Here is a 17,758-nt window from a genome sequence, read left to right on the forward strand (position 1 = left end):
GGTATACCTCATCGGGCACTTTCTAAACCCGATTATATATATATACATCGACCGATCTAATTGTGATGAAATTACATATTGTAATGTAATTGTTATGGAATTACATATTTATTTATTTATTACTGGACGTAATACGTTTATTGATCATTAGAACCTAAAATGTTTGTTTGAACTTTGAATTTATTTATTAATTTTATGTAGGATTTGATGAATTTACAGAATACTAAATTTATGTATTGTTTGAATTGTTAAGTTTTAGTTGAATTATTTATTTGTATGTTTATAATTTAATTTGTTATTTAATAGAGTGATTTTTATTGATATGAACATTTATCGGATGCTCTAAAATTATGTAGAACAAAAATAAATTTTAAAATTTATTCTTAAACGAATAATGGACAACAAGTAGATATGTTCATGGGTCGGGTTGGGTCTGGCTTGGGTGGATCCAGTGGACTTTTATATAAAATGTTCAGTCCAAACCTAGCGTAGCCTGTTGTTAATTTAGGTGGGCTCGGATCGGGCAAAATTCGGGCTTAAAAATCAAATCCCAATCCTTATCCATAGAAGCCCACCTAAATATATATTTATAATTTTAAAAAATTATACTTAAAAATAAATATTAATATATAAGGGGGTGTTTGGTAGCTGTTTTTCAACCTCCTGTTTGCATTTTGTAGCCGAAAAGTAGCTTTTTATAAAAGCAGGGAATCCCTGTTTTTTGGAACAGCAGCTTTTTCAAACAGCAAACCGTAACAGGAAACAGCAAACAGCAACAGCAAACAGCAGGTAAAACAAACGGACCCTAAATTTATTAATTAATATGAACAAACCGGACGTGTAAATTGTTGGGCTAGCCCCTATTGCCTAAAATTGAATTTATGAAAAACCTTTAAAATTGTCCGTAAATAGATAAAATGAAGCGTAAAACATTCCACATCACCTAAATATCACTTTGAAGTGTTATTTATATAAAAAAAAAGATCCTCACACATTTGAGTGTCCCCTAAAAGATATTCCACTTTTATGAAAGAGTGAAAACATACATGATACTACACATGTGTCGCCGCCGCTGCCGACCGAGTCAGACTGGGTTAGTGTAGACTACGTCGGGTTTGTGAATTTTATTTATTTATTTTCGGATCAGAAATTCATTTAAATTAAATAATTTTTTATTTTTTTCAAAAGCTATTTTTTATTAAGTTGATTTGTCCACCGAAACCAGTCTAACCTTGCTCCACTATTCTCTCCTATTTTTCTCTCCACTAGACCAGTAAACTCAACAACTCTTTTTTCTTCTATATATAGCTTTTTTATTTCGTTTCCACGTACTGAAATTTTTTCTGCTTCCATTACAAATCGAAACTGAGCAATTATTAAGTGTATTTTCTAACCGAGTTCGTACTGTACAATACAAACTTATATATTTTTCATTGAGTGAGTTGTTTTATCTTGGAGGCCGCTGAATTACACGACTACTTGCACTATTTGAAGACAGTTCCACGAACGTCTTAATGAGAGCGACCTCGACCGCAACACATCCCATTAGTATGTTTAGTAAAATTGCATATTTTCCACTTGTGCTTTAACATTAAACAAAGTGATTAAAATATTTGGTAGTATATATATATATATATATATATATATATATATATATAAGAAAGAGGAAATCATATTTTAACTTTGATTTATATTTAACAAAATAATTTTTTTTTTTTTGTATTTTTTCATTAATATGATTTTGAATTTTAATATATATATCAAAATATCATAATTTTATTTTTACTTTTGTCAAAATTTCATATAAAAACCAACATATATGATTATTTTCAATTTTAATTTATAAAAAATTGACATTCAGATAAAATTGTTTTAGAATATCGAATACTCGTAAATAATTCACTCAATCAAATCTCACCTTTGACTAAGATTTCCAATAGCTGTCCCGAATTCAAGTTGATTGTGTTTCGCTCCTTCCTCGGAGAAAGACGATCAAACAATTCTCAATCTTGATCCTTGCGGATGTAACTTACCTTATACAAAATAGGCTTAGGCCCATTGTAGTCTCTATTCTATACCTCAGAGGTCATCAATTAGATCCTCAATCTGTTCAAAATTCTATACTGAAACCAACAATTGAAACCACTTATATAACAATAGGTAACCCTAACAGTTAAATATTTATTAACTTTTTCATTAAATTTTGAGGACTTGTCAAACTGGTTATAATTGTTTCCCGCCCTATTTTCGGTGACGGAGCAGGCAACAGTGCCATTGTCACGGGAGAAAATCCGATGTCCCATTTTAGTGGTGCCCACTTACTAAAAATAATATATATTATGAGTTAGAAATACCCACACGTTAAAAAGAGACCACTTTTATAGGAGGACATGGAAGGAAACACTGAAATGGTAACATCAGATTTTCTTCCCCCCATTGTCACCAGCTTCTTGTCCTCGGTTAGTTCTTTTTATATAAGTGACAGAGCATCCAATCACCGAACTTGGATAAAAAAAATAAAAAAGAAAAATTTAGAAGGTTTTGTTTACTCAATTTTCTCCTCATGTTTGCCTTTTCATATTAAACTGGAGAGTTTTAGATGTTAGGTTAGGGAACTACTGTTTTCGTTTTATACATAAAAAAACAGATTTTTTCCAAAAATGTGTAAACCAAACAGACCCTTATTATCTCAAACACTAACTCGCATGTAAGGAGGAGCTAAAGCTGGGTATCAAATGGTCGGTTAAAAATGGATCGTCTGTCCGTTTTTTTGGCATGATAACTAGACTGGAGATCTCGTGTCTCTAAGGTTCTTATCATTTGCTCCTCCTGAAAGCCATCTTAGTGTGAAAGTGGTTGGCTTTGTTCAGGCAAATGGTTTGTCGTTGGACTGCTCACTTGTAGCAGCTCTTTTCAAGTAATATTCTTCTTAGTATCGCCTCTATTCCACCCCCGTTCCAAGGGTCGTGGAACTGATATCGTCTCTATAAATAATTAATGGATACTCTAAAATTATATAAGACAATGAGATTTAAAATATGTTCTTAAACGGATAACGAGAAAACATGTATTGCATATGAGAAACGAGTAAAGATAATATCAACTTGGAGGACAAGAAATACATTTTACGATTAACCTTCCATCACCAACGTATAGTTACTAGAAGGCATGAGTACGCCAAGTGATTAAAATAATTGGTAGTATATATAAGAAATAAATTCCGAATTTAGTAATATGGTTATTAAAGAAGAACAAATTTAAACTCTAACGTATTAAACTATGTAATATTTGCACTAGCATTTTGTAGATACATTATATGTAAATCTAATAGAAGTTAATTTCTTGTTAATTTGATTTCCCGTTTCACCACCAAAAACATGAATTTAGTCCCCATGATTATCGAAAGAGAACATATTTTGACTCGACATATAAAACCGTATAATATCAACACTAACGACACCACCAAAAACATAAATTTAGTCCCATGATTATCGAAAGAGAACATATTTCGACTCGACATATAAAACCGTATATTATAAACACTAACGTCGCCACCAAAGACATAAATTTAACCCTATAATGGTTCTGATCCGAACCCCAAACGAGTCATGTTGTAACCTAAAAGCGAAAAAGCTGATCTCGCTCATAGATAGAGGAACCGTACGCACGCTATAGCATAGACAGTTGATCATTACCGAGAAATATAAACACAGCAAGCAAGCAGCGACCGGGTAAATTTAGTGACAAATAAACATTCTCTATGTCCAGAAAATGAACTGGACATCTTCTTCCCTGTAAAATTTACAGTGTTTATGCAAACAACATAAGACAGACTATCATTTCCGGAATAATACAAACCACCATCTCAAAAGCATCCGCCTCTCAGAGCAAGAACAAGATGAAGCACAGAGCCACCCTCAATATTGTAATCGCGAGCTGTTTTGTCATCCGCGAGCTGTTTTCCAGCATAAATTAGCCTGCAACGAGAGGCAACTGTCAAAGACGAATTCCTTTCTTTTAATCACATATAATCCAGGAAGCACCAACATGGGTACAGTTGCGGGTGCGGGTGCAAACGACATTTTAAAAAATATGAGACACGGGTACGGTGGGAACACACAAAATTTATATATATCTCATCAATAACATCGATGATAAGTCATTAGTTCATTAAAAAAACATTAAATACTTCAAACTATTTAAACTACCAAATAAGGGGCGGCTGATATATACTTTTCATTAGATTTTGATTTCTTTTTTTTTATTAGGGTTTTATTTTATTTTTGTATATATCAACCCCTCCTGTTTGTAAAATTATTAAAAAATACTCGTATCTTCTACTTAATTCACTTAGAATCCATGTCCCAGAAGTGTCCCGGTAGTGTCCCCATTAAAAAAGAAAAGAAAACGAGGGGACACTTATTTTGGAGTGTCGGGTGCGCGTCTCCGACACTCGTACATTAACCTCCTAGAAGTTTGGTGCTCCTAGCATACAATCTAATCGAATACAGACAAGGATAACATGCTTAATCTGCAGAAACTAGCATGCTCAATATGCAGAAACTAGGTCAGGTTTCGAACTAAGCAAGATATAAGTTCTACTTGCATACGATATCCCAGTAAGATTCGTACCCAGATGAAGTTCTGACGATCTTCCACAGAAAAGGAACGAATGGATCTTGTAGGATTCCCAAGAAATTCTTTGATTTCTTCCGGAAGAAGATGATTATTCTCATCTCATTCGCATTTCCCTGAATAGGCGGGACATTGAGGAATATCCAAAAAGGCATTAAGGAATCGATGATTCTATCTCTGTTCGTTCCATTTGTAGAAAGGAAGGATCCCAAAGAATCAATCCTTCAATTGTTGAATCTTTTCTTTTATTGATCAATGTGTGATATCCGAATTTTGGACAACTCAAAACTCTAATTGAAATTTTGATTTACAGAAAACTTTCAGTATCAGGCAATTTATCTTTTACAGAAAACTCTGAAATCTTGATTCAATTCCGAGATTCAATACGGAAAGCTTAATTCAAAAGTATATGAGCAGTTACCTTTGCTGCACTGGAGGTATGCCTTCTTTCTCCTCAACGCGTTCCTTGATTCGATCAATGGTATCATTAGGTTCAATATCAATTTCAATCTCTTTTCCAGTGAGCGTCTTTACTTTGATCATAGTTCCTCCCCTAAGTCTCAAAACCAGATGAAGTGTTGATTCCTTCTGAATGTTATAATCAGCAAGAGTTCGCCCATCTTCCAATTGCTTGCCTGCAAATATCAGCCTCTGCTGGTCAGGAGGGATGCCTTCCTTGTCCTGCCAAAGGTAAACCAACATTTAGAATAACAGAGCCAAGGAATACTTGTGTCATGTTTATGTCACAACAATCGGGCTAGTGTTAAATAAGTCTCCAATTCGAGTAAGCCGACTCAAAAATTTAGTACCAATTTGGAGGAAATCCAACAATAACCCAGTACATGTTTAATACAACATTGAACCACTAAATTCGTGGTAGGTTCCTATATTGAACACAGTAGCCACCCTATGTTGCATGGAAAGGGAATCTGATGCGGAAACGGAAATGGACACCGCGAAAAGGTGTTTCTATATAAAAAAAAATATAGCTAGGGAAACCGTAATGGAAACAGAAAAGAAACTGACACAAAAACCCGGAAAAGCCAGTGACGGAGAGTTTCTGTGAAACATAGTTGCCACCTCTACGATACATAACGAAACATCAAAACACAAGCTACTTAAAAGCTAAAAGCGTATCCAACTCAATCTGGAAAAGCTAAAGCCAAATAATCCCTAATAACAGATGTAAATTTTCATATGTGCTACAAATTCAACAGCAAGGTAAACTACTCCACAATCAAATCAAGTCAGAAAACGCAATCCCAAACAAATTATAATAGAAACAGCAAGTAATCAAAAGAAACCCCCAAACAATTCAAAATTCACCATACTCCAAACCCTAATTTCGTTCTTGCAACAAAATTCGCATATCCACAAACGCAATCCATCAGCAACCAATATCCAGAAACTAAAAACACATAAATTAAGATAGAAGACAACAAAAATCACCTGAATCTTAGCTTTAACATTGTCGATAGTGTCGCTACTCTCAACTTCGAGAGTGATGGTTTTTCCAGTTAAGGTCTTGACGAAGATCTGCATCTTTGTATACTATAAGGAGTTTCAATCTTACCTCCGATCAAATTGAAGAACGGTGATAATGCTTGTGGAGAAGGAATTTGAACAGCTAAAGCTCTGCGATTTTTCTCTGAATTTATGCGTAATGGAAGAAAGTTTTGATGGAGAAAGGATAAAGAAAGAGTCAGATTCCTTACGGTATTGTATATATACGTAATAGTTTAGTGGAGCCCACGGATTGTTCTTAAATTTGTGCTTGAGACGCAAATCATAATTGCAATATATAAAGTTTATATTAACCGCTGTGTTTTCCGTAAAAACAGTTAAATCAAATAAATCCATAAAACTATCTCTGAATTTTCCATAAACCTATAATTATATTCTAATCTAATACAGCTGCTAAACGGTGATGACCTCAAACCTTCTTGTCTCCAAAAAAATTGGATGACCACAATCAAAATTCATTTGGTTTCTTATTGTTTTCTATTGCTATTGCTTTTGGATTAATTAGGAGGTTTAGACGCCGTTTTATTAGGTTGATTGAGCTTTTATGAAAATGAAATTTGACCAATCTGTTCTTCTAACTTGCTTTTAATCGAAATTGAATGTGCATATTTTTTTCTGTTTGTGATTGGTTGTTCTTTTCTGAAGTTTTTCTGGAGACAAGCAGGTTTGATGTGAACGATGTTTAACAGCTCTGTTAGATTATGGTATAATTGTAGGTTTGTGAAAAATTCAGGGATAGTTTTGTGGGTTTATTTGATTTAAGGGCAAATCTGTTTTTCCGAGATAACACAGAGGCAAATATGTGTATTAACCCTAAAGTTTATAAACAACCGGATAAAAGGGTAACGTGCAGTTTTATCCCCTAACATTAGTAGCTAAAAACAATTATATCTCTAATATTAATAAGTTGTGTCAATTTCAGATATTATTATAAAACATGGATATTTTGTCTTTTATTCTACACCAATTGCATATCAGTTCGTCTGGAAAAAAAAAATCATATTTCCTGTAATTTAATAATAGAATTGGAGATTAATATTTATAATTTCGGTAAAATATTTTGAATATTTTTGTTCAACTCATATAATAGACATTATATTTTTATTTTTTTTAAAATTTCACGTCTAATCATATGTTTATGATCTATTACTAATGAGTGATAAAATGACTCACATGTGAAGTATAGATGCCAAGATTCATGACCGAGAAGACAATTTGATGAATTATTTTTCAAATTGATCCAACTTGACAACGTTAGGAGTAAAATTGCACTATTTTAAACATTAAGGGTAAAATTGCTTCTAGCTGTAAATGTTAAAAGTATTTTTGCACCTTGTCCCATATATAAACAATTGGGAAAAGTTAAAAAAATGGAAAATTACCCTTAACGTTGACAGTAAGAAATAATTTTACCCTTAACGTTTAAAATTGTGTAATTTTACCCTAACGTTGACAGCCAAGAGCAATTTTATCCCTAATATTTGTGAGTTAGGTCAATTTCAAATATCATTATAAAATACAGATGTTTTGCCACTTATTCTGCACCAGTTACATACCGGTTAGGAGTAAAATTGCATCATTTTAGACGCACAATTATCATAATTTAAAAGTTTATAAACAAGGTTATGTTTTTTTTTACTTTACAAACTCAGTCGGTCCTTCAAACTTATTACATGACTATTTATTCTAAAATGAGTGATTGAGCAATTAAAAAGACTCTTTGAAAATTATCCACAATAGACGGTCTAATTTTACAAACTAATTAAATCATAAATATTGTTTAGAGGAAAACTTAACACACATATTTTTTAATTAAAAAATTTATAAAATACAGATCTATATTTACAGAATTTTAAACTACGAAAATTATCTTTATAAATTGATGAAATAACAAGATTTATTTTTTATATTTTTTCAAATCTAATGGTTTCAGCTCTTTTATTAAAAAAATCATGTTCTAACTATGAGGTCAGTCCCCAGCATCCTAATTCAAATATGGTACGCCCACTTATGCACGATTATAATGCAATCCAGTTTTCTCAGCACACTGCAAACCCTAATATGCCTAAAATCATCATCATCGGGTCAATTGGTTTTTTCCAAATCGCCCGACGAGCTTGTCGAAAACGGACTCTTATATTCAAAACTTTGCATGAATTTGGTTTTCGACTTTCACTGGTTGCCCCTTTTAACGCATTGTTACAGTTTAGTTTGTTGTGTTCACTGCAAAACGGTTCACAAACTACATCTACAATTTAGTTTGTTGTGTTTGCTACAGTTTAATCCTAATTCCACTCATTAAAAAAACAAACAACTTCAAAGGAAATTTGATTCTGATTCTAGTTTGAACAAACAAACAAATAAATAGTTATTCTGGTTCTGATTTCGTGTCATTTCGATTCTGATTTCAATTCCGATGAAATTTGAACCACACGTCCCCTTAGAGATTTGATTTTTTAGGAGTGAAAATTGAAAGCATATTGTTAAGATAAGTTGGAATTGTGGTCCTTGGTTCGCTAGGAGTTCATGGACTGCTCATGGAGCCAAAACATAGCAATTTGAGAGAAATGTGGCATTTTTTGAGTGAGTTGTACAAAGAGTTACGAAAAAACGTACGTGACTAAAAAAAATTTTCTAACAACTTCCAACCCACGCTTTAAGGTGGAATCATGCTCTCCGAGACAAGGAGGACATGGCATAAAAGTTGCAGCTGAATTGGAGTAGTTGAAGGCCAAAATTCCAATAGATTTGAGCAAGAAGTAACTATAAAAAAGTTTAATTTTCATTTCAACAACCTAAACTGCTTCAACCAAGGTTCTGAGGTTGAATCTTGCCCTCTCGAGACAATGAGAACGCGCCATAAAAATTGCAACCGCATTGGAATAATTGAAGGCCAAAATTCCACAGATTCGAGTAAAAAACAACTATAAAATGCTTGATTTTTCAATTATTGTTTTACCTACTGTTTGCTGTTACGGTTTGCTATTTACTGTTGCTATTTGCTGTTGCTGTTACTGTTTGCTGTTTGTTGTTGGAAAAGACTGCTTTTGTAAAAGACTGTTTTTCGTATGTAAAAGACAAATAGGAGGTGACTAACCAAACACCTAATACTGCTTTTTGGATGTAAAAGATAAACAGGAGGTAACTAACCAAACACCCCACGAAACACACACCACAACGAAACTCTTATCCGTTCTCTTTTTGTTCATCTCTCATCTCAAGATTCATCTTAATTATTGCAAGATTCTAATCTATTAATCCAAGATTCTAACCATTTTCAAAAAAGTTTTCTAAGTTTTTTCCATAATATATCTGTTGGAAAATTTTAAATAAAATTATATATTAATTTAAATACCAATAAACACCTCCTTTCGTGAACAGTCGTGTCCATTGTGAACAGTCATGTTCGTACGTGAATAGTCGTGTCTGTCCGTGTACAATCATATTCGTTCGTGAAAAGACATATTCTTCGAGTTCTATTTATATAGAATGGAATTGTCAAATTTAGTAACTAGAGTCTTGACTGTTGAAAAGATATTCTCTGGAATTTTTCCTGCTCTTTGTCTGTTCATAGTGTTCTTGTTTTCCTACTCCGGTGATAACAAGTCTACAAACGGTTTGAATTCACTTGCGTAATCTGTTATATCCTGGGAGACGATCGTCAATAACGACGATATCGTCTTAAAGAAACTGCTAATACATACCTCAGATTTGTCTGACTCTTTCCTTTTTAATTTATAGTTTTATTGATCATATGTTTTTCTGTGTTCGATTTGCTTTTTGGTTTATCACATCTAACATTCTTAAGATATATTTGTTTTCTTAAGAATCTAACATTCTTAAGACAGGCGTAATTGTTTGTCCAACACTTTCAAGTTCCACAAGCTTTCGGTTCATTTCTTCAAGTGTTAATTTCGTTATTAGGTGCAATTTTTTTACAGAATTGTTAAACTATTTTTGTAATTCTTTATTTCATTTCTTGTATAAAGCTTTTCAAAATCAATTTCAATATGAAAAAAAAAATTCTTAGATCTTGTGAGTTATTGGTAGCCATTGTAATGGACCAAAATTCAATATCTTAATGGGCTTATAAAGGCCAAGCCCATTGGGTAATTAAAAAAGAATCGGCTCACCATGAAATAAATGGATGATATTTCACTCGGCGTGTTTGGCTAAGGCTTAAGTGTTATTTAACTCATGTTATATCTAAAATTTTATCATTTTGGCCTACATATTTTTTTGTTCATATTTAGTTCCTGAATTATCACAGTAGGTGAAATTTTACATAATTTAGATGGAGATTTGATAAAACCCTTATTCTCCTAATATGTGATAATATTTTAATAAATGGACTTGATACGATATATGTCTTAAAGTTTATTTTCCATATAGAGTTTCTTATGTAGAAGTAGACCTATCCATGGGCCGGACCTACTAGGGTTTGGTGTAAAATTTCTTAGTCTAAGCCCAATCTAGTCCACTATCAATTTAGACGGACTCGGACCGGGTTGGGCTCGGGCTTAAAAATCAAATCCCAAACCCAACCCATATAAACCCACCTAATATATATATATATATATATATATATAAATAAAAAATTTAATTATAAAAAAATAAAATTTATACTTAAAATTAAATACTTAATACGTAAATATATAAATTTATTAATTAATATTAATAGACGGGCCGGGCTGGGCCGGCCCGTGCTATGTTTTATTAATCCCAAACCCACCCAAAAAATAGACTGGCTTTAGCGGGTCTGGACCGGGCTGGGCCTAACATCAATTGTCACTGTCCAAGCCCAGTCCAAGGGACACGAGCCTAGACAGGTACCCAGACCCGTGGATAGGTCTATGCGGAAGTAATTTTATCCCTAACGTTGGCAACCAAGAGCAATTTCACCTCTAACGTTGACAAGTTGAGTCAATTTGAGAAATAATTCATCAAATTGTCTTCTCGATCATAAATCTTGTCATCTATAATTCACATGTGCATCACCCTTATCATTCACTAGTAACATCGTGATTTTTTTTTAAAAAACTTTAAAAAATATACTGTCTTTTGTACAAGTTGGGAAAAAAAATTCATATATTTTGCTGTATTTATAAATATTAATATGCAATTCTATTATTAAATCATAAAAAATATGAAATATTTTTTTTAGAACCAACGGATATGTAATTGGTGTAGAATAATGAACAAAATATATGCTTTTATAATAATGTCTGAAATTGACCCAACTTGCCAACGTTAGGGGTAAAATTGCTCTTTGTTGCCAACGTTAGGAGTAAAATTGCTCTTTGTTGCCAACATTAAGAGTAAAATTGCACAATATTAGATGTTAGGGGTAAAATTGCACCTGCTTGTAAACGTAAAGGGTATTTTTACACATTATCCCTGTTCATTATATTAGAAAAATAAGGAAGAATACAATTTAATAAAATTTATTGCTAAAATCCACATTTGAAAAAAAATTCAATTAATATCAAAGAAAATAATAGAAGAAAAACTCACAACAAATAACAATAAACTACATATTAAATGATATACCAATCATTTTCAGAAAAATTTAGGCCACAAAAATACAAAATCAATATTTCATATTTGAATTTTTTTCATGAATTTAAATAAGTTTTGTTGAATTTCTAAATAAATCTCTTTTGCTCCTATTGACCTCAGAATATAACAAATCAAATTATTATGATTACATAAATGAAAAATTGATGAGAAATATAGATTTAAAACAAAGTGAAATAACCTACTTTATATGAATTAAACTATAAATCCCATAAATAGTAGGACATCAAGCTAACCAAAAATGTTAAACCCGATAATTAGGAGAATTCGAGTCAAAGAAGTTCAATCGAAGCAATGAGATAGGTTTATTAACGGAGAATGGTGGTCAAATGGATAATCGGAAACCATTGGAAGAGTCGAAAGTTTTAAGAATGTAACGGGGAACAATGGAGGGAGCAAATGGACCGATGGGCATTTTCAGACCCGAGGGCTCAAATTAATGAAACACTTTGTTTTGGGGCCACCGATCCCTATATGGTTGACAACCCCATCACTTCTCTCGCACATCTCACTTCTCTTATTTCTTTTTATCAGTAATATTCACATGAACTCTGAATAACTACAGTTAAATCTCGATAAATGAATATTCGATAAAGTAATAACCTCGTTTATATAATAAATTCTTTCGGTCCCGATTTGGGCCAATAGACTAAAGTAATAATTTCGCTAAATGCATTAAGTAATAAAAATATTTAAATCCTTAAGTGCCCAATGAAAATATAAATTAATAATTATTGAATTATATATATATATATATATATATACACTAAAACTTTTCAATAAATCAACTAGAAATCATTTCTTCTGAAAAAATGCATCTATAGTTGATTGTTTTTTCTTTCCACTTAAACCAAAATGAACATCATCCTTAACTTTTTGTAGTACAAACACAATTTCTGGTATATTTTGCTCATGTTGTAGCAAGTAGTTGTTTAAGGTGACCATTGCTTGAAAGACCTCTTTTGACGATACATTTGCGACAACGCAACTATGATCTGGCTCTGGATCATTTCCATCATCATTGTTCATTATTGACTGGATAATTTCTTCATTTGTATGTATTTTACAATGAAAAATTAATCTCGCTTAATTAATATTTTTTTCCGGTCCCAAGGATATGCATTTATCGAGGTTTTACTGTAAATGAACTTGATCATTCACTGTTAGATCTAGATCTATTAGAATTGTAAGGTGGAGATTCAAAGCATCATAAAACTTAGATTTAAAAAGTCTAGATTGGTCATTTAGAGTTCATAGGAACACTACTTCCTGACCTTTTATAAGTCTTTGCTCTTTATTCATCTTTACCAATTTACCCTTGTTTTTATGCATTTAGTTTCTTTAGTTAAATTACAAATATGACCTTAGGATTAATAGTTTTGTAATTTGACTATATTTTGGTCATTATCTTTGTATTAGATTAGGTTTATATAAAGGTAAAGTTCAAATAAAACCTCTGTGGTTTCACTAATTTTCAGATAAAGGACTGTGGTTTACTTTTTATCAAAACGAGGACCGGAGTTTTCAACTTTAGCAAAATAAGGACTTTTTCGATTGATACTATTAAAATCACCCTTAACAAAGCAACTTTAATTCTTCAACTTTTTTATTTCGAGATTATTTAGATGATGTTTGGTAAAGAGAGAGAAAGTTAATGTTTAGAGAGAGAAAGTTCCAAAAAAGATGATTTCTAAAATCGAAAATGTAGTTCCGTAGAAAATATGACATTGAACAACTTTAATTCTTGAAAATTTTCATTTTCAGGTCGTTAAAGATAGTTTTAATAGCATTATTAAAAGTGCGAAACCTCAGTCCTCGTTTTGACAAAAAGTAAACCACAGTCCTTTATCTGAAAATTAGTAAAACCACAGGGGTTTTATTTGAACTTTCCCCTTTATATAATAGGCTTTGGTGTAATTTTGTCGCGATATAAATTCATCTCTTTCATATATTTCAATCATATCTTTTATCAATCAAATTTCCGAAATCCATTTACGGAGGTTAGGATTTATCCCTTTTATCAAATTCGAAGTTTTTAAACTTCTTCAACTTAAACTTAAAAATATTCTTTATTGATTTAGAGTAAAAAAAAACAGTTTAATGCATATTTACACCCTTAAATTTGATACGTTTTGCCTACTGGCACCCTACACTTTTAAAATAACCTATCACACACCTATAGTTGCCTTTAAAAACCTATCACACACCTATACTTGGCTCATTCGGACCTCATGCACACAAAATCGTTGATATGACATCTTTGACAGTTGAGATGGCATGCGTACTATAGGAAAAAAGAAAAGCATGTGAGTTCGTTTTGTATGTCGCCTCATCTGTCAAAGATGACAAATCAACGATTTTGTGTGCTGGAGGTCCGAATGAACCAACTACAGATGTGTGATAGATTTTTAAAACCAACTATAGGTATGTGATAGGTTTTTAAAGCCAACTATAAGTATGTGATAGATTATTTTAAAAATTCAGGATGCCAATAGGCAAAACGTAACAAGTTTAAGGGTGTAATTATGCATTAAGCCTAAAAAAATCTTCGAATTTTTCTTTATCTCTACCCTCTTTGCATTACGGTAATCCACTAGGCACTGTGGATCCTACTAAGTAATAATACAAGCACAATTATATAAAGAGAAGACACTGCATGTCGAGATATATACATAAAATAATTTATCTATATTTTTCATTTGCCGCGTTCCTTCCTCTTATCAAATAGTAACGAATTAAGGGTCGAAATCATCAATTCAGTACAAATTAAAATTTAGATATCAATTCAGTCTTGATAAATTTTGACAAATTGAAACAGATACAATTCGTTTTAATACTAAAAATTTATAAAATTGAGACCAATTTATCAAGATTTACAAATTTAAAAATTGAATTGATACTTAAATTTTGATTTGGACTACCGTAATTCTAACTACATAACATTTTTAACCCTTAATTCAATAGTAACACTGTGTTTGTTTATCTACTTTTCATCTCCTGTTTGCCTTTTCATTTTAAAAGGCAGAGTTTTAGGTGTTTGGTTAGGCTTCTCCTGTTTGCCTTTTACAGTTGAAAAGCAGCATTAAGTGTTTAGTTAGTGACCTCCTGTTTGCCTTTTACACCTGAAAAGCAGCCTTTTACAAAAGCAGAGAATCTCTGTTTTTTGGAAAAGCAGCTTTTTCCAACAGCAACCAGTAAACAGCAAACAGCAACAGCAAACAGTAGATAAAATAAACGGGCCCTTAAACATCATGGAGCTGGAAACTCGGACCTCATCCTACTTTAATATTATTGTCTTGTAGAAGAATAGGACTTTATTCAAAAATTATAAAAATCCCTAAACTATCCTTTTGTTGACATTAAAAGCATACAAATAAAGTAGGGTAAAAATATGGTAGAGTGGACCTCCTTAAAAATGGATAGATTCTTTATTTTAGTGGAAATGATAAGATATTTAAAAAACAAATCATTTGTGATGTGATGTTATAAAAATAAAAGGGTAAATAATTTATTAGTCCCCCGACTTTTTACCTAACACTGTTTAGTTCCTCTATTTTGAAAAACTCATTATAAGGTCTCTAACTTTTACCAATATTAACCCTTTGGTCCTTTTATCTAGTTTTTTAGACTTGTAACCGTTTTATTTTAGCATAAACAGACATATATAAAATAACAGAGTAACATGGTCAACTTGTATCGTACTGTGGTTGTCCTAAAAGCTAAGACATGTTCTGTTAAAAATCTAAAAAAATAGATAAAAGGACCACATGGTTAATATTGGCAAAAGATAGGGACCTTAAAATGTGTTTTTCAAAATAGGGGACTAAACAGTATGTTAGGTAAAAACTAGGGGACTAATAAATTATTTATCCAAAATAAAATAAACGTTGTGATTTAATTGATTTCGTAGTTTAAAAGTTTATACGCATGATTGTGTACTTTATGAATTTTATAGTTAAAAGATATATACGCTAATTTTTCAGATAAACAATGTTTATTAAGGTTGGAGCAGGCAGCAGAAGCAGCACTACTCAGCTCAGGAACTCCTGAGCTGAGTAGTGCTGCTTCTGCTGCCTGCTCCAACCTTGATTTACAACTTCTTCGGCAAGAGATGATGTATAGAGAGCAAAGTCGTGTTAAGTGGTTTAAAGAGGGGGATCGGAACACTAGTTTTTTCCAAAGGGCTGTTAGAGTTAGAAAAACTTGGGCCGGCATTCATCATTTGAGGATCGGAGATGAGGGTCCCACTTCTGACACGGTTAGATTATCTGATCATGTAATTGAGTATTTCTCTAATCTCTTCCGTAGTTCTAGAGAGCATATTGATCTTTCTCCAATTAATGAGGTAATTCCTAACTTAGTAACTTCTTTGGAAAATGAGGAATTAACTTCTAAACCTTCCATTGAAACTATTAAAGACACGGTCTTTTCCATGGATCCTGATAGTGCTCCTGGCCCTGATGGTTTTGGGGGAATTTTTTATCGTTTCTTTTGGGATATCATAGGGAAAGATGTTTGCAATATGGTTCAGGCTTTCTTTGATCATGGTTGCGTCCTGCCTGGTTTAAACTCTAGTATTATGGCTTTAATTCCTAAAGTTGCTGAAGCTGACAGAATTGAGAACTTTCGCCCAATTGTGATGAGTAATTTTGGTTTTAAAATCATCTCAAAAATTCTTGCAGATCGCCTTGCAGTTATTGCTGCAAGGATTGTCTCTCCCAACCAGTATGGTTTCCTTAAAGGTAGAAGCATTCATCAGTGCATTGCCTTAGCTTCAGAGGGAGTTAATATGCTTGACAGAAAACGTTTTGGTGGACACATGGCCTTAAAAATTGATATTCGTAAGGCTTTTGATACTTTAGATTGGAACTTCCTATTAGATGTGCTGGATTCCTTTGGTTTTTCTCTCACTTTCAGGGATTGGATCCTAAACATTTTGGCATCTTCTCGTATTTCTGTGATGATTAATGGTTCTCCAAAGGGTTACTTTTCTTGTTCTAGAGGGGTTAGACAAGGGGACCCCCTCTCTCCTCTTCTGTTTGACATTGCTGAGGATTTTTTCTCTCGTTGGCTTGCTAAGATGGTGAGTGATGGTACTTATTCTCCCATGTATTATTCTGGAGGAAATTCTTTTCCCTCTCATCTTCTTTTTACTGATGACATGCTCATTTTTGGAGTGGCATCCTTGAGCAACTTGCATGCACTCAAGGATTTCTTCCTGCTCTATGGACAGATCTCCGGTCAGCAGGTTAGTTGGGACAAATCTGCTATCTTTTTTGGTTCTCAGGCGAGTCCTCCGAGGAGGGTTCGTCTTGCTCACTGTCTTGGCATCCGTTTGGAGTCTCTCCCTTTCAGTTACTTAGGAGTCCCTCTATTCAAAGGAGCTCCAAGAGCTCGTCATCTCAGCAGTCTTACTGACAAATTTCTTTCTCAATTTAGCAAGTGGAAAGGTAGCTCTCTCTCATTTGCAGGGCGTTTAACTCTTATTAAGTCTGCTATTACTGGTTCTCTGGTTCACTCATTCTTGATCTATAAGTGGCCAGTGGGATTGTTGAATAAGCTCAATAGAAGTGTTAGGAATTTCCTTTGGACGGGTTGTATTGATCAGAGAAAGCTAATCACGGTTCCCTGGCAGACGTGTTGCAAAAGTTTGGAAGGTGGAGGTTTGGGCATTAAGGACTTTAGGATCTTTAACCAAGCTCTCTTAGGTAAGATGTGTTGGGAGTTGATTCAAGGCACCAGTCTTGCTATTTCTCTGATGAAGTCTAGATTTATGGCTGTCTCTGGTTTGCCTAAAGCTACCATTGCTCCTTCTTCGATTTGGTCCTCTTGTAAGTTTGTTTATTCTTCCATTTGGGACCAGACCTTTTGGTGGATTGGCCAGTCTTCATCGCTTAATTTCTGGACTGTTAGGTGGATCGTACCATCGGTGGCGGACAGATTGGGTCTTGATCATCAGGATAAGCGTTCTTGCTATAATTCTGTTGATGATTTTTTGGTAAATTCGGAGTGGTTTGGCTTA

At 33.0% G+C, this 17,758-nt stretch overlaps 1 protein-coding gene across 1 annotated transcript; it reads right to left on the reverse strand.

The window, feature by feature from the left end:
• Nucleotides 1-3,650: 3,650 nt before the first annotated feature.
• Nucleotides 3,651-6,332, reverse strand: LOC136221342 (ubiquitin-NEDD8-like protein RUB2). The gene is made up of 3 exons (XM_066008887.1): nucleotides 6,085-6,332; nucleotides 5,057-5,316; nucleotides 3,651-3,977 (listed from the first exon to the last, which is right to left on the reverse strand). The coding sequence occupies exons 1-3, from the start codon at nucleotides 6,175-6,177 to the stop codon at nucleotides 3,866-3,868; spliced, it is 465 nt and encodes a 154-aa protein (XP_065864959.1). The 5' UTR covers nucleotides 6,178-6,332; the 3' UTR covers nucleotides 3,651-3,865.
• Between the last annotated feature and the right edge of the window lie 11,426 nt (nucleotides 6,333-17,758).

The sequence above is a fragment of the Euphorbia lathyris genome, chromosome 1, assembly GCF_963576675.1.
Source record: "Euphorbia lathyris chromosome 1, ddEupLath1.1, whole genome shotgun sequence".
NCBI lineage: Eukaryota > Viridiplantae > Streptophyta > Magnoliopsida > Malpighiales > Euphorbiaceae > Euphorbia > Euphorbia lathyris.

Coding starts and splice junctions, on each gene's coding strand:
- LOC136221342 (XM_066008887.1), bottom strand. CDS start 6,177: ATGCAGATCTTCGTCAAGACCTTAACTGGAAAAACCATCACTCTCGAA. Junction 5,317..6,084: donor ATGTTAAAGCTAAGATTCAG/GTGATTTTTGTT, acceptor TACCTTTGGCAG/GACAAGGAAGGCATCCCTCC. Junction 3,978..5,056: donor ATACCTCCAGTGCAGCAAAG/GTAACTGCTCAT, acceptor CTCTCGTTGCAG/GCTAATTTATGCTGGAAAAC.